This window comes from Crocuta crocuta, unplaced genomic scaffold (assembly GCF_008692635.1).
Source record: "Crocuta crocuta isolate KB4526 unplaced genomic scaffold, BGI_CrCroc_1.0 scaffold3, whole genome shotgun sequence".
In the NCBI taxonomy this organism is placed as follows: Eukaryota; Metazoa; Chordata; class Mammalia; order Carnivora; family Hyaenidae; genus Crocuta; species Crocuta crocuta.
In genome coordinates, this window is record NW_027529934.1 from 15,794,974 (window position 1) to 15,817,740 (window position 22,767).

Consider the following 22,767-nt stretch of genomic DNA (forward strand, 5'->3'; position numbering starts at 1 on the left):
GTGACAGCTGGCTTCTACTCAAACCAGATATATGAATATAGGAATCAAGTGATCCTCATATATGACAAATCAAAACTGAGATAGTAATTAGAGATGGATTCATTTGAATATGAAGGCAAGTACGTATTTTGTAGACTGCACTAAGACCATCAGTTATACATCCTTCCTTGCTCTTTGAGGTTTTGTGGAAGCTCACAATGTGATCTTCACAATATAAACTTAAATCCCGTTAGAAGGTGGAATATGCACTGTCACTTTACTGTTATACTTAAAGACTAGATGGAATTATAACTACTTTTATGGCCAAGGATATGCTAAAATCAGGGACAGTCATATAAGCAATGGTATAGTTCTAGTAGTTTTCTTCTGCTAGGTTGGTGCCTGTTCCTGTTGTTAAATAGTTTTAATACCCACCCCTGAGAACAGTTTGTGTTACGTATGGTCTTATTGTGAACACGGGTTCCTTTGGATACCAAATATAAAAAGGTCTTAACAGAAAAAAGTAAGGATTTTTTTTAATTCTGTCTTTAATATTTTATTTATTTCTGAGAGAGAGAGTGAGAGAGACAGCGTGAGCAGGAGAGGGTCAGAGAGAGGGAGGTACGGAATCTGAAACAGGCTCAAGGCTCTGAGCTAGCTGTCAGCACAGAGCCCGACATGGGGCTCGAATCCACGAACCATGAGATCATGACCTGAACCAAAGTCAGATGGTTAGCCTACTGAGCCACCCAGGCTCCCGCCTCACATTTTTATATACTTTCTTTATTAATATTTATTTAAGGAAGGATATGAAATTCAGCCACCTTTCTCACTGTTCTGTGTCCTCTAGGGAGTTGTATTTGCAGATACTTTGTGTTGTACATAGTGATTTACCAGTTTTACCAGTTTTAGTGTTTGTCTGAAGGATTTAAATGGATGTACAGTTTTAACTTAGTGGACACTTTCAGAAGAAAATTCAGTGCTTCAGTACAAACTATTGAAGACAGACCATTCACATTAATTTTTACTATCTTAACTACAGCTCTTGGCTTTTAGAAGACAAATGTGAATAGTATTTCACTGCACTTTGCATCTGCCCTGTCACTAATAGTGTTCTAGCACTTGACAGGAAGACTCAGTCTTAAAGATCATATGTCTTAGCTCTGTTTTTCCCCCCAGTAAAATCTTCAAAGAACTTGCCTTCCTTAGTTTTACAGCACAGACCATAAAGTTGTTTTGGAGGAGAAAATGTTTTCTGAAATTTTTGAGATTTTTATTTGGCAAGGTCGTGCTTTTAAACATCTCCGGGGAAGGGCAGGTATGTGTCATTTATAACTTCTGTCTTACGGTAGTGTTCTGATGAAGACTACTAGAGTCAGATTGTGAGATTTGCTTCCTGTTGCCACTAAATACTAGCTTTGAGCCTTTGGGTGGGCTGCTTTCTGTACCTCTGTTTCTCTTCTGTGAAATCAAAATAATAGTATCGTCCACATAATATTGTGGAACAAGATTAGAAAATATATGAGAACTATTGAGATAGATGAGAAACTCAAGGTTCATGACCAGTCAAGAAATAAATGTTGCAGGGGTGCCTGGGTGGCTTGGTCGGTTAAGTGTCTGACTTCAGCTCAGGTCACGATCTTGTGGTCTGTGACTTCGAGCCCCACATCAGGTTCTGTGCTGACAGCTCATAGCCTGGGGCCTGCTTCAGATTCTGTCTCTCTCTCTCTCTCTCTGCCCCTCCCTTGCTCACTGTCTCACTCTCAAAACTGAATAAATGTTAAAAAAAATAATAATAAATAAATAATAAATTTTGCTGTCATTATCTTCAACACTTTCTACACTAATCCATATAACTGAACAACTTACTTGTTTTTAATTCATTAGATATTAATTTTGCAGTATATAAAACATTCCTAAATATATAATATATATTTAGATGGTTTACAACCCAATATAAATATTTATAAACAACTGTGGTATAAGCCTGAATGAAAGAAATCTGTATAAGAGAAATATCCTTGAAAGTATTGACACTAGAGGGGGAGAGATTACTTCTAATTGGGAGAATTATAGAAGACTTCATGAAGATACTGGCTCTTCTGCTGGACTTCATAAAGCAGGGTTTCAGAAGGCTTGGGACACAGGTAAAGGACATGCCTGAACAGAAGACCATAAACCAGCATCTGTTTAGTACCGGCCAGGCATCATATACTAAATGGTATCTTAATTCAAAATCATCACCATAAGTCTTGTAAGCTATATACTTTTGATCTCTGTTTACAAGTAAAATTAAAGGTTAGAGAAGTTAACTGGTTTACCCAAGACACAACTAAAAAAGGAGTAGTAGAGTTAGAATTTGAATCCAGGTGTACCTGGCTCTTTTTGCTACACTGCCTTCAGGCTGCAGAACAGTGTGAACAAAGGTATAGATGAGAGAAACTGCAATGGATGTTTCAGAAACTTGTCATTGAGTAATCTAAGTAAAGAAAGGGGGATAGGAACTCTGTTGGAGAATGACAGAGGTTCCAGATTACGTAGTCTTGAATGCCATTCTGAAAAAAGAAGTGTAGGCTTTCCTCCTTCCCTCCCCCACTGCTTTCCTTCCTTCCTTCACGCCCAGCTTGGAGCCCAAGGTGGGGCTTAAACTAGGACCCTGAGATCTAGACCTGAACTGAGATCAAGAGTCGGATTCTTAACTGTCTGAATCACCCAGTGTAGGCTTTCTTATGTAGACATTAGTAAGCTCCTAAAGCCCATTGTCCAGGGAGATGAAAGTATCACATGAGAATATTTTCATGGCAGTGTATAGAGTACATTATACTGAGAAGAGATTGAATGTGTAGTTATATAGGGAATTAAATAATTGATACTTTTTTCTGTATTCAGTTTCCTTTTAAAAATATTTGAAAGTTGGCCTCACATATTATAAACACATTTATTTTAAAGTGAGTATGGGGTGCCGGGGTGGCTTAGTCAGTTAAGAGGTCAACTCTTGATTTTGGCTCAGGTCATGATCACAAGGTTGTGAGATTGAGCCCCTTGTTGGGTTCTGTGCTGAGTGTGGAGCCTGCTTAAGATTCTCTCTCTTTCCCTCTCCCTCTCCCACTCTCCCCTTCCCACTGCTTGTGCTTGCTCTATTTTTTTTTTTTTATTTTTTTTAATGTTTTATTTATTTCTGAGAGAGAGGGACAGCATGAACAGGGAAGGGTCAGAGAGAGAGGGAGACACAGAATCCGAAACAGGCTCAGGCTCTGAGCTGGCAGTCCGCACAAAGCCCGATGCAGGGCTCGAACCCACGAACCGCAAGATCACGAACTGCCCCTTGTGCTTGCCCACTCTCATGAGTGCTCGCTTGCGCGCGCGCTCTCTCTCTCTCTCTCTCTCTCACTCGAATGAATGAATGAATGAGTGTATTTCTGTATATTCATTTTAAGAAAACAACTTTTGGGGGTATCTGGCTGGCTCAATCAGTAGAGCATATAACTCTTGATCCTTGGGGTGTGAGTTCAAGCCCTATGTTGAGTGTGGAGCCTACTTAGAACAAAACAGCTTAAAAAACACAGCTTTTGAGCTGTATTTGAGGATACAGTTACTGACTCCCACTGACTAGCATATAACCTATTTTTTCTTTTTGCAAGAATTTCACTTGCTTAATAGATGTGGATTGAAAAATCTTATTAAAGGATAGGATTACAGACAATGACTCTAGGTGCCTGGGAGGTGTGAGAGGGGTATGAGACATCACTGAGGGAACAGAACACTATTAGAAAAATTAATTCTGTCTTTTCCTTGCCGTTGACTCCTTGTTATCCATAAATAACATTCTTACTCTAGTTTTGAGAGAGTTTGTTTGCATGTTTACCTTAGCCCATTCTCATCTAATCAGCTAATACACACAAGCTGACTCAGTTCTCTTCACTCCCAGCACCTTCCCCCCCCCCTCGCATTTGCATGACCATGGTCCTTTGTCTAAAATATCCTTTATCTTTTCTCTTGAGAAATTTCAACTTTTTCATGTTCTGTTTGTGGTCTTATGTATGAAGCCTTTCTAAATCTCTCTCTCCCAGGTAGAGGATCACTTCCTTATTGCTTCCTCAGTTGCCCCTCTGAACTCTATATTCTTACAAGAATATAGTAGTTTTCTACTTAAACCTCCATTTCCCCTCCCAGTCTCTAAGCTCAATATCGGACATCGTGTCTTCCTCATCTTCAGAACGCAGTACACAGCATAATACCTTGCCTGTAATATCTATGTATAGCATATTTTTATCCACATGTTTAACTTAATTTGATGTTAAGGATACAGATAGTCTTACTTAGTCAGGTCCATTTCATCCTGAAGACCAATTAGTAATATGTGCAGAGTATGGAAGTGAGCTCTGTGGAGTTGCTTTTTCTGTAAGGGAAACCTGGAGACCTTTTAGGTGATCAAGAGGCTTAGAAATGAATGTACAATATGGCTTGTCACTTTAACAAGGATGAAACCCCAAGTTAGAAGTAGGGTTGTTTGTTACCTGCACCTCAAACCAGATAAAGGGAGAGTAGAATCACCAGATAGAAAACTTACGATTCTTTTACATCTTGAGAAAGCTCTGAAGAGGTGCTTGATCTACCATACAGTGGAAGTTCACAGTAATGATGCTAGCTTATCTGGAAAGATTTCATTTCTGATCATGGTGGTTGCTTCAGGGACTCAGAACAGGGGAACGAGATACTTTCCCTTATTCTGTTGTACTGTTTGAATTTTTTCTCACATACGTATATTGCCAGTTCATGTAAACCAGTAAGTATTAGTGTCACAATGATCCCTGAAGAATGGTATGTTATTGTCCCCATTTTTTAATCCAGCAGTTTACTAAACTCTCTTAATTTTAATTATCCATTTCTACATTCTTGAGGTATTATATGTAGGTAACAATATGATCCACAAGTGATGAAAATTCAAGAACCTGAGCTGAATTTGGAGGCTTAACCGACTGAGCCACCCAGGTGCCCCAAGTGGTTCATCTATTTGAAGTCATTATAAATGGTATTTTTAAAAATCCATTTATTAATTATTCATTGCTAATTTATAGAAATACTGTGTATTGGTTTTCATATAATGACATCATATCTGACAACCCTGCTAGATCAGTTTATTAGTTTGAGCAGCTTTTTGGAAGATTTGTTAATGTTTTCTACATAAGCCACCATGTCGTTTACAACTCAAGATGACTTATTCATTTCTCATGTGTGTACCTTTTCTTTCTTCTTTTGATTATTATATGGGGTAGGACCTCTAATACAGTGTTAAATAGGAGTGGTGAAAGCTAGCATGCTCCCATTGCTTCCGCCTGAAGGAGAAAGAGTTCAGCATTTCACCATTAAATATGATGTTAGCTAAAAGTTTTTCATAGGAATTCCTTATCACCTTGAGGGAATTCCTTTGTTCTTAGTTTGGTGAGAGTTTTTTTATTATGAATCGGTATTAAATTCTGTTAAATGCGTTTTCTGTGTCAATTATGACTACATGAGTTTTCTGTTTAAAATGGTGAATTATATTTACTGATTTTATTTTTATAGGTTAAGCCAACCAGAATATCTGAATAAATCCCACTTGGACATGAATAAAAATAAGAATAAATACTATTCTTTTTGTATATGACAAAATTCTGTTTACTTGTATATTTTTTATGTAATGCCTTTTTTTTTTTTTTTTAATATTTTTATTTATTTCTAGGAGGGAGAGAGAGAGAGAGACAGCGCGAGCAGGGGAGGGTCAGAGAGAGAGGGAGACACAGACTCTGAAATAGGCTCCAGGCTCTGAGCTGGCAGTCAGCACAGAGCCCGACGCGGGGCTCGAACCCACGAACAGCGAGATCATGACCCAAGCGAAAGTCGGACACTTAACCGACCAAGCCACCCAGGCGCCCTGCCTTTTTTTTTTTTTTTTTAAGTATGTTTATTTTGAGAGAGCATGTGAGAGTGAGCTGGGAAGGGGCAGAGAGAGGGGGAGAGAAAGAATCCCAAGCAGGCTCCACACTGTCAGCACAGAGCCTGACACATGGCTCTATCCCACGAACTGTGAGATCATGACATGAGCCGAAATCAAAAGTGGGGCATTCAACCAACTGGGTGTCCCTGTTGACTGGTATTTTGTTAAAGGTTTTTATATCTATCTATGAATGGAATAATTTTTTTTCTCTGACTTTGACTTAGTTTGTAAGTGTTCCTTTTTCTTCTGTCTTCTATCATATTTGGGAATTTGCATATTTCATAGAATTTATACATTATAGTACCTGGGAGTTTTCTTGGCATAAAGTTTTTTGTGTTTATTCTCTATCCTTTTAATAACTGTAGGATGCTATTGATATCCCCTCATTCATTTCAGATATTCTTAACTTACATATTCTTATCTTTTTTTGTAGAGATTTATCAATTTTATTTCATTCACTAGTTTTTGTTTATAATAATTTTAACTAGTTTTATCTCATAAATTCTGCTTTTTATTATCATCATGTTTATGTTTGTGTAATTTGCTTTTGTCTTAAGCTGCATGTTACTATATCATTATATCATAAACCTTTCTGCTTTATTCTTAAAAGCATTTAGTGGTATAATTTTCTAAGTGCTGTTGGTGCTACATTTATACAAATTTTGATATGTTTTCAGTGTCAATATAATTTCTCATTTCCTTATGAGTTCTTATTTGAGCCCTGGGTTATTTAAGTGTGTGTTTTTAAATTTACAAATATTTAGAGATTTTTTTTTGTTAGGTATCTTCTTTTTATTTTATACTTTGGTTCTGTTTGGTCAGAGAACATAGTTGCATAATTTTGGTCTTTTAAGTTTATTGAGCTTTGTTTAATGAATGGTCTGGCATATTGTCTGTCTTGGTGAGTAGTTCACATGCACTTGAAAAGAGCATATAGGGGCGTCTCGGTGGCTCAGTTGGTTAAGCATCTGACTCTTGATTTCAGCTCAAATGTGGTCTCATGGTTTGTGGGCTTGTGCCCTGTGTCAGGCTCTGTGCTGACAGTGCGGAGCCTGCTTGGGATTCTCTCTTTCTCTTCCCCACTTGCTCTCTGTATCTCTTTCTCTCTCTCTCAAAATAAATAAACATTAAAAAAAAGAAAAGAATGTGTATTTTTTGCCATCTAAGTTAGATTTATATAAATATTAATTTGTTCAATTTGTTTTGGTAATATTATTCAAATCTTTTATATCTTTGATCTTCTGTCTGCTTATTCTTTGAATTATTGACAAAAGAGTGTTGAAGTCTCCAAACACTAGGGTGGACTTACCTGTTCCATTCAGTTCTATCAGTTTTGCTTTGTGTATTTTGAAGCTCAATTTTAGATATATATGCATTTAGGCTTTTTTAAATTAATTGACCCTTATTTAACTATAAAATGTCCCCTTTTATCCCTGGTCATACTCTTTGTCCTGACATCTACTTTTTATGATATTAATAGAGCCATTCGGCATTCTTGTATTAGTGTTTGCATGGGATATTTTTATCCCCTTTTACTTTGTATCTTTAAAATTTTTTTTTAATGTTTTTTTTTTTTTTTGAGAGAGAGAAAGGGAGACACAGAATCCGAATCAGGCTCCAGGCTCCAGCGCGGGCTTGAGCCCATGAACCATGAAATCATGACCCGAGCCGAAGTCAGATGCTTAATCGACTAAGCCATGCAGGAAGCTCTGTATCTTTTTTTTTTTTTTTTTAATGTGTGTTTTATGGACAGCATAGAGCTGGTCTGGTTCTTTCATCAAGTCTTAACAGTCTCTGCCTTTTCATTTCAGTACAGTATTTAGACCATTTACATTTATCAGTATGATTGAATATTTGCCTACCATCTTGCTATTTGTTTTCTATTTATTCTATGTGTTCTGTGTCACCATGTTCCTCATTTCCATTCCTTTTTGTAATTTATTTTGGCCCTTTTACTAGTTTATTAGCTATACTAATTCTTTACTTTTCTAGTGGTTTCTCTAAGATTTATAATATTAATATTTAACTTGCCACAGTCTGTCTGCAGATTATACCATTTTAGGCATTATGAACGGTATACTTCTGCTCTCTTGTTTCATCCTGTGTACTTTTGCTGTCACACCTGTTACTTCTCTGTATAATAACCATAATGAATTGCTATTATTTTTGCCTTAAACAGGTAGTTATCTGTTTAGAAGCTTAAAAAACAAGAGAACAAATATCTTTTATCATTACCCATATATTGATCATTTACAGCACTCTTCATCTTTCTGTTTAGATCTGAATTTTCATGTGGTATAAGAACTTTAACCACTTCTTGGAGTGCTGATCTGCTGCTATCTCAGCTTTAGTTTTTTGAAAATAATCTTTTACTTCTGCATAATATTTCTAGGTTGACAGTTTTCTTCTTTCATTGCCTTAAAGATGCTGTCTGATTGGCTTGCAATGCTTCTAATGACAAATTGGTGGTGGTCTTGTTCCTCTGTATGTAATGTCTTTTTTTCCTCTGACAGTTTTCAAGATTTTCTCTTTCTTAACACATTTTTAGCAGTTTATGATTTGCCTTGATGCAGTGGTATTTGTGGGCATTTTATATAAGATTTTCAGATTTGGAAATTTTTTAGCCTTCTGTCTTCATATAAATTTTCTGTCCCTACTCCATTCAGAATTCCAATTACACATTTATTAGATTGCATATTGTCCTGTTGGTTACATACATGCTAGTTTTTTTAAATCTTCCCAGTCTTTTTCCCTTCTTTTTCAATTTCGATTTTCTTTTTCGCCATGTCAAATTTATTGGTGGTTTAGTCTCCACTGTTTCATCCATTGTTGTGTCCATCCAGTGAAGTGTTTTTTTTTTTTTTTTACAAATAGTTTATTGTCAAATTAGTTTCCACATTTTTTTTTTTCACAAATAGCTTAGATCCAGTGAAGTTTTAATTTGAGAAACTATAGTTTGCAGGTGGAGAATTCCACTTGGTTTTTATAATTGTGTCTTCCATTTCTCTTAAGTTCACTGTTTCTGTTAAATACTTGAGTATGGTTATATCTGCTTTATAAACCTTCTGCGGCTTCCATTGTCTATCAACTCTGGATCTGTTTCTATTCATTGATTCTCCCCCGCCAGTTATAGATCATGCTTTTTGCCTCTTCAGTACTCAACATGGCTGGCATTTTATTTTAAAATAAAATCCCAGTTACTATTTTTTAAATTTTTATTGTGGAGAGAAAGCACAAGGTAGGGAGAGGGGCAGGAGCAGAGGGAATAAGAAAGAGAATCTCAACGAGGCTCAGCATGCTCAGCATGCAGCCCTGACACAGGGCTTGATCCCATGACCCTAGGATCCTTACTGAGCCATCCAGGTGCCCCATTGGCTGGTATTTTAATTTTATTTACCAAGTAAAAGCAACCAGTCGAGCCCGAATTTACATACATTAGGGCTCTAGCAGATTTTAGCTGCAGCTAAGAATTACTGGTTACTCAACATACACACAAGAATTACTCAAAACTACAGTAATAATCTTGTACTTATAATTTCCATATCTCTGTGCTGAAGTAAAATACCTGGTTTTCTTTTTCTGTTGCATGCAGAAGTTACTTTATCTTAAGCCAGTATCACGCTGGCTGAAAGTTTAATCCTAAATCCCTTTCAAAGTTCATGGTCTTCGGAGAGGGGGCATACTGAGATGTAAAACTATTATTTCTTTCATTGTTTGCTAATTTGATAGTTTTGAGTGCTTCTAAGAATTCTTAGGAAACCCTTTCACCTATATGTTAGTCCCAAAAGCCTGTTCCAACTGTGCAACTCTGTAGGCTTATTTGTAAATGAGATGTGTATCTATTTCCACAGGCAGAGATGTTAGAGCTAACCCTCTGGTACTGTTTAATATGGCAACATCTATTAATCCCATGATAGTCCTGAGGTTACAGACAGCTTTGTTTATTCATTTTGGATAGTTAACAGATAACTTCCTTCTTGGGTTTAGCATAGTAATTGTATAGACTTCAGACTCCTCTTATGCGGTGATCTTAACTAGATTATATTCTCTTATTTTTGTTAAGCCAGATTTTTCAAACTGTATCATAATATACCATGCTTTTCCAAGATTTCCTTCCACCAAGAATTAGAAGTTTGAATTATATAATTTATAATGTCTATAACTGGTAAGAAGTACATCTCCCCCCACTCACACACACCCCCACCCTTCCCCCAGTGTGAGTCCTTATCTCCACCAGGTTTCTCTGCCTTCTTCCTTTGTATTAAAGGTGACTAGGGGCACCTGAGTGGCTCAGTTGGTTGTGTGTCTGACTCGATCTCAGCTCAGGTCTTAATCTCAGGATTGTGACTTCATGCCCAGTGTTGGGCTCCATGCTGGATGTGTAGCCTATTTAAAAAAAAAAAAAAAAAAATCAAAGGTGACTGGAACCAAAATGGCAGAAAGAGAGCAAGCTCTGGGCTATAAATTTCTTATCATCCTGACATTGTGTGTTCCCAGGGCAGAGGGAGCAGTTCTTGGTGACTGCAGCATCAAATGAATTGGTGGCAGTTGCTTTCTTAGACACTGGAGTTTTTTCCTCAAGCGGAGATTAGATTGGTCAGTGCTATTTGTAGCTTCATTTCTGGAAGGTGTTCACAGAAGAATCATTTCTGGGTCCGCTGGTGGCAGTTGTGATATCACATAACTTGTTTAAAATTCTTGCTAGAAAGGAATCCGTATGATCCTACACAGTGCTGCTTCTGTCTTCTGAGGCATGCAGAGAAATTCTGCCATGTGACCAGCACAGAGGGAGCTCTTATATTGCTTAAGGAGACCCCAAACTCAATACAGGTAACTAGAAGAGTAAATAAATCCCAAATTTGTCTTCCTGCCCTATCACCCTACCCCCATATGGAAGTATTAATTCTATGCTCATTTAGTCCCAGAAGTAACCCATAATTCCCCAAAGTAAATACTGAAACTAATTTAATACTGAATACTCTATTACTTGTGTTACTATTTTTAAAAATACATGTGCTGATTTAAGGGGAAAACCTCAGCTAAGAAAATACCAGTGTAGGAGAGGAAAAAGTTTTCTTTAACCCACTTAGGTAGGGTCCCCGGCTAGGTCTAAAAACTAGACAAGACCGATTAACAGGAGAAAACCATACACATTTATCTAATAGATGTTTTACATGGCATGGGAGCCTTTATAAGGAAATGAAGACCCACAGAGACAGACCTGGGTATTTTATGCTAGGTGTCATACAGAGTGGGTAGTGGTGTAGAAATGTGGATAGGTTAAGGAGTATGAGGTAATTGTTGAAAATTGGGGGTAATGTGCTAAGTCCTGTTTGCTCAGATTCCCTTTAGGTATCCCTTTGTCTTTGGAGATAGGGACACTTCTTTACTCTGGGTATAGGGAAGGCCTCTCACATGCGCGTTTTATGAGCTGTTTCAGGAAAAAAGGGTGGAGTGAGTGAGAGAGCAGAGTGACTTCCCTGCTTCTGCTGTTTTCTTAAACTCTTTCAGCTTAAAATATTCAAATATGGCAAGGTGCCATATTTGGGGGTTGACCTGAACCCCATCATCAGAATTTCCCATGCTCACCCCCAGAGAATGACCATTGTTGGTGTTACCTCCAAGGAATATTCTTATCCCCAAAATTTTGGGCATAGTGAAAGACAGTATTTTCTCTTACACCAGTAGCACCAAGACGAGCATTTTTCAAAAGTAACTTGACCTGGAAATTAATAAATAAAAATGTACAAGTTTATAGAGCACAGATTTCTTCTATCAAAGAAAGTAAAGTTTAACTCCTATTGGCTAAAGTAAGTTTCCCAGCATACAAATCAATTTCTTTCTTCTCTTTATCACTGTGTCATGAAGCTTGTAGGCCTGATATAGGCAGAGCCTGTCTTTCATTGAGGTTTGGCCACTTTTACCTGCTTCTCATAGGTATTATTTGGACTTGGTCTTTCCATCAGCTGTGTGGCCTCTATGTCAGTTTTGAGTCTGTTTGTCTCCTTTTAGCAGCCTACTTTGAAAAGCAAAAAGACTTCTATACACTTCCAAGTTCTAGAACCCTACTAAACTCTCTGTTTCCAGTAGGAGGCATGTCCCAACTCTTAATGAGATTCTCTATAGTAAACTCAGTCTTGTTCATTCCTTTTCCTGCTCTTCCTTCTCTTAAGAGAAATGTTTTTTTCTAAGACTTACAATATAAAAAAATGTATTACCACATAAATTCTATTAAATTAATCACCAAAATTATTAGAAATACATGTACTGGGGTGCCTGGGTAGCTCAGTCGGTTAAGCATCTGACTCTTGGTTTTGGCTCAGGTCATGATCTCATGGTTCATGAGTTCAAGCCCCACATCAGGCTCTGTGCTGATAGTTCAGAGCCTACTTGGGATTCTAGTTCTCTCTCTTCCCCTCCCCCACTTGCTCGCATGCTCTCTCTCTCTCTCTCAATAGAAATAAAAATAAACTTTAAAAAAAAATTTAAAATGCATCTACTGAATGAATAATTAAAAGGAAAGATGGCCTTTCTTCTGACAGATGAATATTCACCTTTTTTTTTTTTTTTTTTTTTGCTGTTTTCCTGATATGAAATCAGTATCCATAGAAATTTATGCGAGAGATGTTGACCAGCATTTACATCAATTACTGGTGTTCTGTCTGGAGCGGATTTTCCATGGAAAGGATTATGCACTTTGTTTTTCTCAAATTATTATCATTTTTTATTTTATTTCAGTCTTTGTTTCTCTTGGCCTCCCTTCCAGTGGCAATCTCTTTTTCTCTTTGTTTTCTTTACATTTGAAAGTTACCTACACTGCTTCCAATTTTATTTTTCTTCTTCAAACTTAATCCTCAAAAGAGGCGATTTTGTGTTTAAAATTCGTAGTTAAAACATGTTAACATTGGTTCCACTTCAGATTCTATTGATGTCTTAGCAGGAAGTGAAGAAAGAAAGATGAAGAGGAAATTACTCTCTTGGACTGCCCTCCAGGAAATCCTTCTCTGTACTCTAAAAGTTCTTATTCTTTTCTAGGAGTCCAATGTGCTGATTGCTGCTAACAGTCAGGGTACAATTAAGGTAAGCTACCTTATACATCTTCATTTCAAACTTCAGATCCATTTTTAGACTATAACCGACTACAACTGTAACACAGAAATATAGAGTTATACTAAGCCTTAGAGATCATTCCAAGTCATGGGTCTCTGTCCGTGTGGAAATGGCTTTGGTTGACAGGGAAAGGAATAGGTAGCGTGCAACTATGGAAAAGACTTGTTAGAGGTTATATGAATGCTGAATGGATTGATAGCTGGTCACAGTGAAAAACAGATGAGGACTATTAAGTATTTACTGTGGGCCAGGCACTGTTGCTTTATAACCACAAGTCCAAGATACAGCAGAGGATGCTGAGATTTTCACCAGATTTAAAGATATCTGGTCACATTTTAGTTTTTTCTTCCCTGACAAGTAGGGTTTTCCTCAGTCACCAAGGGAAGAAAAGGTATTTCAGTGTTCCGCTGAAAAGTGATCGTGTAATCATTTCACTAGTGTAATTTGGAAATTTAAACGTCTCTTGGCACAGTCTCATCACAAAAGTATACATAGCTTTCCACATACTTTTCTTTGTAGTTAGGAGCTCAAGGAAGTAATGTTCTCTGATTATACTATTTGATATTTAGCACGTGGGCATGACACACTAGATGTAAATCCTGAGCTAGACGGTGAACTTGTTAAACCAAACACCCTTTTGGAAGAAGGTTTTAGTACACGGGTTTGATTAGCGCTAATTCTATGGTGCCAGTTGTTTCCACATACCCTCTGCTGATCTAGAAATCTCAGGAAGTGATCTTTAAAAATAATCTGTATCTCTTTCTTCTGCCGCTTAGCATTCATTTTGCCGTGGCTTCCTCCCTCTCCTCCTGAATGGAGAGTGACCTGGCCACCAAGGGAGCCGATCCAAGCCTCACACATTGTCCTGTGGAGGTGAACTGAGCACACTCAGACCTGCACTGTCAGCTGCACAGACTAATTTGTGTGGTGCACTCCTTCTACAGCTAGTTTGTCTATTTGGAAAGCCTCACCAGAGAGCCATGGACAACTTAAATGGAAGCCAGGCTTTGAACTGATCAGTATTATGTTCTGGAATCTCAAGCAAGATGGTAGAAGGTCTTGGAATCTCTGTTTTAAGTGGCTTTCCGCAGTCTCTCAGTTTCTCCTTATCTTATTCTCATGGCAAGGCATGGATTGAAAAAGCTGCGCCTTAGTCTTCAACCAGTTTGGCCTTTAAGGCAATTGCGATTGCTAACGTATTTGCAGATAGCTCGAAGCCATGCGTGTACTTAGAGAATCTCGGTGACAAATCTCAGATTTTGTTCAAGAACATTAGCCTCTTTTGTTAAATAGCCTGCTTGCCAAATAGACAAAAAGCATCATGGAAGCACAGGAGTAAGTTAGGACAGTACAGCCGGAAGGGAGAGTTACTCCTTTTATTCTTTCCCACCTAGAACTGCAGTCTCCATCTAACATAATCCTTTTGACAGTGGCTTATAATAGTCCCTTCTTAGACATTTCTTCCACTGTTTCAAAAACTGACCATCGCTGCTGCTGATTATTTTCAGCATTAGCAGTATCACAGCTTTCTTGGATGACAAAATATCACAGAGTATTTTGACATCAAATGATTGACTAGAAAATGAATGAAGCAATGGGAAAAGGCAAGATTTTAGGTTCCATATACCTTGATCACTGGAAACTGTACGTCAGTAGAAGAGAGAATAGATGACAATCCTAGCAGCAATTCTTAAAATTTTCTTAAGAATATTGAGATACCAGCATCAGTTTCAAAAACATGATATACATGCTGTGCATCAGTCTGTTCATTTATCTGTATGTTTTATGGCGTTTACCTTGAAGGATCCTTGGTAACTGTGGAGATAGCCAATGTGAAAGAGTTCTTGCAACTGTTGGATTGAAAGGAACAAAGGATCAGTGTCTAATCCCTTCAAATTCTTTAGCATTTTACCAGTTGGGAAAAGTTTTCTTGACTTGGCTCTCCATTTACAATCCAGTAAAGATTCATTATACCGTTTCCATATTTTAAAATTATTTTATTAAGCTGATCCTTTTTCCTCCCAATTAGGTGCTGGAGCTGGTATGAAGGGTTTACTCAAGTTAATTTGTATTTGATCCTGCTGAACTACATCTGCAGCTGACAATGAGAGAAGACAGAAACTGTCCTGTGACGTCTTTCCCCCACGTCATCATGGGTTTTGGATTTGTTTTGAATATTTTTTCTTTTCCTATTTTTTTTCTCCTTCATGCCGTTTGGGACATTGGGAATACCCAGTGAGCTCTCCACCATCAATGTAACTCTATGGACTTTGCTGCTGTTGGTGGTGTGGTTATCTAATTTTTGTGATAGGGAAACAAATTCTTTTGAATAAAAATAAATAACAAAAAATAATAAAGTTTATTGAGCCACAGTTGAGCTGGGAAAGTCTTTTTCAAAGATGGGAAGATAAATAATCTTTTCAAGAAGTACCACGCATGAACTATAGAATAGTGTACCAGTGAATAATTTGTAAGGTCCATATTTCTCAACCTGTTTGGATTCTGCGTATCAACATAAATGGAAAGTATGTGGATTCTTTCCTGTGAATTTAATGTGTATAGTAGGTGGGAAGATGAATAACTTTACCTTATGAATTCCTTTCTTCATTCTCTGATCAGATTTATATCACCAGCAATTACCATACTTCAGTCTCTCTAGATCTGGCCAAGAATCTAAAATTTTGACTGATTGAGACCACATTCAGATACAAAGGGATTGGGGCACCTGGCTGGCTCAGTCAGTAGAGCATGAGACTCTTGATCTCGGGGTCGTGAGTTTGCGTCCCACATTGGGTGCAGAGATTATTTAAGTAAGTTAATTACTTTAAAAAAAAAAAAAAGGGAGTATCAGTCTCTGGCACCTACTTCTGTCTTTGCCTTTGAAATGTTACCTATATATATTGTAAGCCCTAAATGCAGACACACCAACTTAATTTTGTAAAATCATAGCTATCAGATAGTCATAGGTGTTATACCATCCTCGGCTGAGCAGTGACTTTGAGCAGGGTTCAATAAACTTTCTGTAAAGGGGGCCAGATAGGAAATATGTTAGGCTTTGCAGATCGTGTGGTCTCTGCCGTTGTAGCAGGAAAGCAGCCACAGACCGAGCGGGGAGAGAATTTGAAGGCCTGTTACCCATATTTCCAAGCCATAGAATATCATCTGAGACCATCTAGTCAATTTCATGCTGTTTGCAATTTGTAAAAAGGAAGAAATTAGTAGTTTGAATAGCAGGTCAAGCAAAAGTAATGTGAAGTTTTCTGTTTGAGCTACTTTGAAAGTGTGAACAATTTTTAGAAAAAGATATAAACAGAATTCATACCCCACACATAGTTTATAAAAATAGACACTTGGAGAAGTTTCATATGAATAAATATATGAATGATAAGGGTAATCAGAATATCTCACTGTATCCCTCTACTCAAAATTATTGGGTCCACATGTCATTATTTGAATCCTTCTGGTCAAATGCATTGTGGAAGTTAGAATATTTTGAATTTTAGAAAAGTCATAGACTACATATACTATATATTACATGACACCATCCAACAAAGTCTGAAGCAATAGACTCTGTTACTGAACACATTAATATTTCTGTAGCAAAACGTATGAATGTTAACATTATATGAGAGTAATTGACACTAAAAATAGTCTTATATCAATTCAGGACAGTTTCTACCACCAAATGAGCTCACCTCAAACTTAGGTGAAATTTTTCAGTTTTCAGAACTTCAAGACAATTATATTCTACTAATTTGGGGGAGTTAAGCACCCGATAAACTTTTGGACTCCATTTTGAGAGGAAAGGTCACTATCATTCAAAAGTTCACACCTGTCAACCAGAACAATGTTAGGCAGCCTTCATTTCTAAGATTAATGAATGACCTTTTGCCAAGATGTAGAAAGAATATTCAGAGATAGATTCTTCACTTAAATATATGTCCAGAAAATCATCAGAATGGGAAGCAAAGAATTAATGCCCCTTTGAATGCATTTAAATAAAAGATTATGGTTTTTAATTTGGTCTGACTTTTGTTACGTTTTATTTCAAGCTGTCAACATTGTAAGGTCATGTTAATTTCCATGTGTTTGGAAGGATGCAATAAGTTACCTTTATTATAGTTCTCAAGGGACTAAATTTTTAAATAAATCATTATTTTTAAAAGGCAGTGCTTTATTTAAATTTGTGTTTAAACTTTTTTTTGTCAGTGAGAACCCATTTTTAAATTTGAGTTAGTCTTTGAAGGATGTCAGCATCAAACTATATCACTAGTTCTTGGAAAAATGACACAATAAAAGCTTCACGGTAATGTCCATTTTAACACCAAAAGAACTTCTAACTTAAGAATATTATGGGTCTTCATGTTTCAATCTGTGTTTCAGTGGATTTGTAGGGGTTTCTCGGGCCTAGTTAATTTTATTTTCAGGGACACAGCTCATACATAAGAAACATTAAAGATTGAAGAACTTTGTAAAATTCTTGTCAACAGCGGAGCCACTAGACATCAAAAACATTCTGGTACTGAGCCACAACTTCAGCAAGATTAAGCAAGGAAGAGTTGAGCCTCGGGATGAGTTTGCAGAACTGTAGAAGTATCCAGTAGGTATGTATAGCCTTTGAGGGCATGGTTAGGAATTTGAATTTTGTTGTAGAAGCAGTTAATGTGGGAACAGGGGGAGGAGTGGTTAAGAGGAATAACATGATTTCCTTTATGGTGAATGGACAGACGGGAGCTAGAGTGCAGTTAGGAAGGTGATCTGATCAGTCCCAGAGTTACTGGTGGCTTCCGCTAGGGTGGTAGCATGATCCAACCTAAAAACTTATTTCAGCTTGATGGAGTTCACCAGTCTTAATTCCTGTATCTCCGAAGATTCTTGGTTAATTTTTAAAGTCATTTTCTCATCATAATTTGTGGCAACAAAGAATACAACTCAGCAAATAGATTTCTTCGGTGGTTACGCAGTCAACCACAGGTGTGGCTCTTGGGAACCTCATGGCTAAAATATCTGTGTGCTGTTTTGGGAACACCATTTCTGTAATCTCCGAACTAGAAGGTACCTAGTTCTACACACATTAAACACAGCAGTAACACCTCATAGTTCCCCCCAGAGCAGTTCTTTCCAACCCCTCTGTGGCTTCTGGTTTCTGTGAGACACTCGTATCTTTGGGGTAAAGAGAAAACCATAGTGATTGTTCTAGAAGTGTTTGTTGAGATCCTGCTTTGTGTGAGGCACTGTGTACTACATACAAGGCATATAAAATAAAATCTCCCTACCCTCCAAAAGCAGATCGTCTAGTGGGAGAGACAGTCAGTAGACAGGGCAGAAGTCCCTTAAGTGTACCTAGGTGGGAGATTAAGGGCTGGAAGGAAGGGTGGTTATCAGGGATTTTTTTTTTCCTGAAGGAAGTAAACAGCTGAATTCTGAAGAGCAAGTAAGAGTTCAGCTATAGGAGGCAAAGGAACATTCATAGACCAAGGGAAACAAAGAAACTGGTCCAGTTAGTGACCAAAGCTGAGACAATTTGAGCAATAAAATAAACTAGGATTATAGATTATAACCCAACAGATGAATATGTATGAGAATTTACTGCTATAAATAAATTATTGAATAAACAAATGGAGAGAAGTGAGAAATTTCTCTCACAGAATCCCAAATTGCATTCCACCTTAAGGGAATGGGATATAATTACTTACTCCTTAAGTATAAGCTGTGTACAGTGACTTGGAGAAAACAAACAGGTTTTTTGTTTTTTTTTAATGTTTACTTATTTTGAGAGCAAGTGGTGGAGGGGCAAAGAGAGAGAGAGAAGCCCAAGCAGCCTCCACACTAGTAGTGCAGAGCCCCACATGGAGCTTGATCTCGGGATCCTGAGATCATGATCTGAGCCAAAATCAAGTCAGACGCTTAACCGACTAAGTCCACCCTGCCCAACTGAGTCACCCAGGCACCCTGAGTAAGTTGGTTTGTTTTTTTTTTAAGTTTTTATGTGAATTCCAGTTAGCATATAGTGTAATATTTTACTCAGATGTACAGTATAGTGGTTCAGTAGTTCTATCCATCACTCAGTGCTCATCGTGACAGGTGCACTCTTTAATCCCTTTCACCTATTTCACCCATCCCCCTTCCCCTCTGGTAACCATCTGTTTGTTCTCTGTGGTTAAGAGTACAATACGGAAAGAAGGGAAAAAAGTAATTTGACAATGTAGAAGCTGGATAATCACTACCTTAGCCAGGTGATCAGTGTCAGCATCAAAAGTTGTATAATATTGGAGCGCCTACATGGCTCAGTCGGTTAAGCGTCAGGCTCTTGGTTTTGGCTCAGGTCATGATCTCACAGTTCATGAGTTCAAACCCTGAATCAGGCTTTGTGCTGAGAGCATGGAGCTTGCTTGGGATTGTGTCTCTCTCTCTCTCTGCCCCTTCTCCATTAGTGCGCATGCTCTCTTTCAAAAAAAAAATTTTTTTTAAAGTTCTATCATGTTGATGGTACTCTTGATATGTTGTAATGAAAATGGCACTTTAACTCTGGTTTTCCTCCCCAAAATTCATAACCCCAGCCAAAATGAGAAAAATGCTAGGTAAATCTGTTGAAGGACATCCTACTCAATAAGCGGTACTCCTCAAAACAAGGTAAGTGAGAAGCTGTCACAGCCATGAGCAGGTGAGGCGACATGACGACATGTGATGTGACAGACTGAATGGGATTGTGAAGCAGGAAAGGGGATTACATAAAAACTACGGAAATAAAAATATGAGCTTTCACTGGTATTAATATATGAGTATTGATTTATTATTGTAACAAATGGCCCACACTAACGTGATGTTAATAATCGGGAAATCGGTGTAGGATATATGAGAATTCTTATTTTCTTTGCAGTTTTTCTGTAACTCTAAAAAAAAATAACTGTTCTAAAATAAAAAGTTTACCAAAAATAAAAGACATGAGGATAGATTCAAAGTACAAAGTACAAGACAGGAGTGCCAGCTGACGCTGAAGTACACCGAGGGTGACGCATGATCTGTTCTGCTGTCACTTAAAAAAGAGGCGAATGTGGAGTTTAGAGGAGGTTTGAGTTACAGTCTCAACTTTGACTAAGAAATTGTATAACTTTGCAAGGACAGGAAACCTCTATGTACCTGGTATTTAACTTTAAATTCTACTTGCTGAGGGGCGCCTGGCTGGCTCAGTCAGAAGAGCATGCGACTCTTGGGATGGTGAGTTCAAGCCCCACGTTGGGCATAGAACTTACATTAAAAAATATAATAATAAATTCTACTTACTAAGCATCATGCTCTCATCTCAGTTAATGGGTTTTATTACACATTCCTTAGTCACTCAGATATCAGACTGCCTGCCATTATTCATTTCTTTCACCTGAGGCCTTTACAGCTCCTCAGTGTGAGAATCAAGAAATCTTTCCATTTGTATCTGGTTTCAATTTGTTCTCGGTTCTCTGGGAGTCATTGGTCCTTGATCAGTTTGAGAAGCAAATTCCCTATAGTACCCAGCTTCTGGAAGAGATCTTGCGTTGGACCTGGGTGGGGATTCTCATGAATTCTAAGTTCAAGTTCCCCAAAATGGGAACAGTCCAGCTTAGCCAATTTTTGTTTAGATATTATTTATTTTTAAGTAATCTTGACACCCCATGCAGAGCTCGAATTCCCACCCCCAAGATCAAGAGTCACATGCCCTACCGACTGAGCCAGCCAGGCACCCTCACTTGAGCCAATTATTGTGCAAAACGTTTGCCTTGTCCCTGAAGATGATTTTAGGGCTTTGCCTGTGTGCACTGCTTTCATCCTATGGTGAGTGCTCATCTGTGATCAGCGATTTAGGAGCCTTTTGGAAGAACCACATAAAAAAAGAGTCTTCAGCAATTTCAAGAAAAAGAACGAAGACAAATACAAGCAATACTCTAAAGATTCACCGTTAGTTTTATAGACCCAAAAGATTGTTTTATCTTAGAAACTTTTCTGCATGGGCATCAGTGCGAGAGCAGCCTAGTAACTCCATTCACTCCAACAGTCTGTGATGGATACGGGCTGTTGCTCAGAAGAGACGATCATATAGCCACTTGGGTATGGTGGCTCTATTCATTCAACAAAAACTTGAGTGCCTAATTTGAAGTAGTATCTTCCAGGCTAAGGGGAAGCAAACTCTCTGTGAAGGGCCAGATAGTGACTATTCTAGGCTTTTTGAGCCATATTGTCTCTGTCACAACTACTGAACTCTGTCACTGTAGCCTATACAAGCTGCCCTAGACATTTCACAAAATGTAAACGAATGAATGTGGCTGGGTTCCAATGATACTTCATGAATGGACACTGAAATTTGAATTTCATTTCATTGTCATGTGTCCCAATATTTTTAAAACATTATTTTCGGGGCGCCTGGGTGGCTCAGTCGGTTAAGTGTCCAACTTCGGCTCAGGTCATGGTCTCATGGTTCGTGGGTTCGAGCCCCGCGTCGTGCTCTGTGCTGACAGCCAGCTCAGAGCTTGGAGCCTGCTTCAGAGTCTGTGTCTCCCTCTATCTCTGACCCTCCCCTGCTCACGCCGTCTCTCTCTCTCAGAAATTAATAAAAAGAAAAACATTAAAAACATTATTTTCCAGGCATTTGCAAGTGTAAAAACTGCTCACTGCACACGAGCCGTACAGGAACATTCCCATGCTGGATTTGGCTGAGAGCCTGTAGCTTGCTGACCTCCAGGTGTTCCCCCTACAGCAGGGGCAGGAATAAAAGTATTTCTGCAACAAGGCTGTTCCCTTTCCATAATGCTGTGTCTCCAGCACAGGAACGTGGGAGACCATTTCGAAGGGCACACCCGAGACCAAAAGCTTCTTTGCGTGGAGTTGTGTGGCCATTTCCATAGGCAGGTGCACAAGCAGTGTGGAAGCAAATGTGCCTTTTCAGAGAACCACGGGGCTCTCTCTTCTGCTAAAGCCCATTAATCAGCGAGATGTTCTAGACATTTTATTGTTTCTGTGGAGTATGACGGCCTCTACCAGGCTACACCGCTTGAACACAGAGACTGGAGAGGTTTGGGGTGGAGATGGTCTTCACTGAATATCCTTGAAAGGCTTGTGCTTACGATAGCCTGCTAAGTGGGTGTGGGACGGCACAGGGTAGTTTGCAAGGCTGGCTTTCCCTCCTCTTTCCTTTCTGGTTATTTCATCCTGAGCTACTGAAATTTCCTTTCTGAATATAAAAGAAGGCTTCTCAAGTTCAGAACCTGGAACCCAGCTGATGGGTTTTTGTTTGTTTTTGTTTTTGTTTTTTTGCTGTGTATGACTGAGTCTCTGTAAGTATTCATACATATTTTATGGCCAATGCCTGAACTCTGGCTAATTTGGAAGGGTAAAATTTGGAAAGATGCAACAGAATTGGTTTTTTCCTATATTACCCAAATTAGCCACTGTTAAAAGCCAGCCTGGTTAATAAGCACTTTATATTTTTTCAATATTTTTCACGTTTAAAGGCCACGCTCCGGTCAGTCCTCACTCCCCCTTCCCATATTCTGTTCAGCCAATCCCAGGAGAGACTTCTCATGGGCCCTGTGGCTCCCTTGGGAAAGGCAGCGTTCTATTCATAGAACTGGGCTATGGTGTCCCCGGTGTTATTGAATTGCAAAGCTTTGCGGTACAGTTGCAACAATATATCTTTTCTGGAAAGGCCTCTGGCACTCGGGGAGATTAAA

General features: G+C 38.3%; 1 protein-coding gene across 2 annotated transcripts in view; it reads left to right on the plus strand.

Annotated features, from left to right (window-relative positions):
* Window positions 1–15,438, plus strand: part of COP1 (COP1 E3 ubiquitin ligase) — a 220,383-nt gene extending 204,945 nt beyond the window's left edge. For both annotated transcript variants that reach the window (XM_077763321.1, XM_077763323.1), the window contains exons 19-20: window positions 12,992–13,036; window positions 15,096–15,438. In XM_077763321.1, the coding sequence (XP_077619447.1) occupies window positions 12,992–13,036; window positions 15,096–15,113 (63 nt within the window). In that variant the 3' untranslated portion in view covers window positions 15,114–15,438. The remainder of the gene's footprint in view (window positions 1–12,991; window positions 13,037–15,095) is intronic.
* Window positions 15,439–22,767: the final 7,329 nt, after the last annotated feature.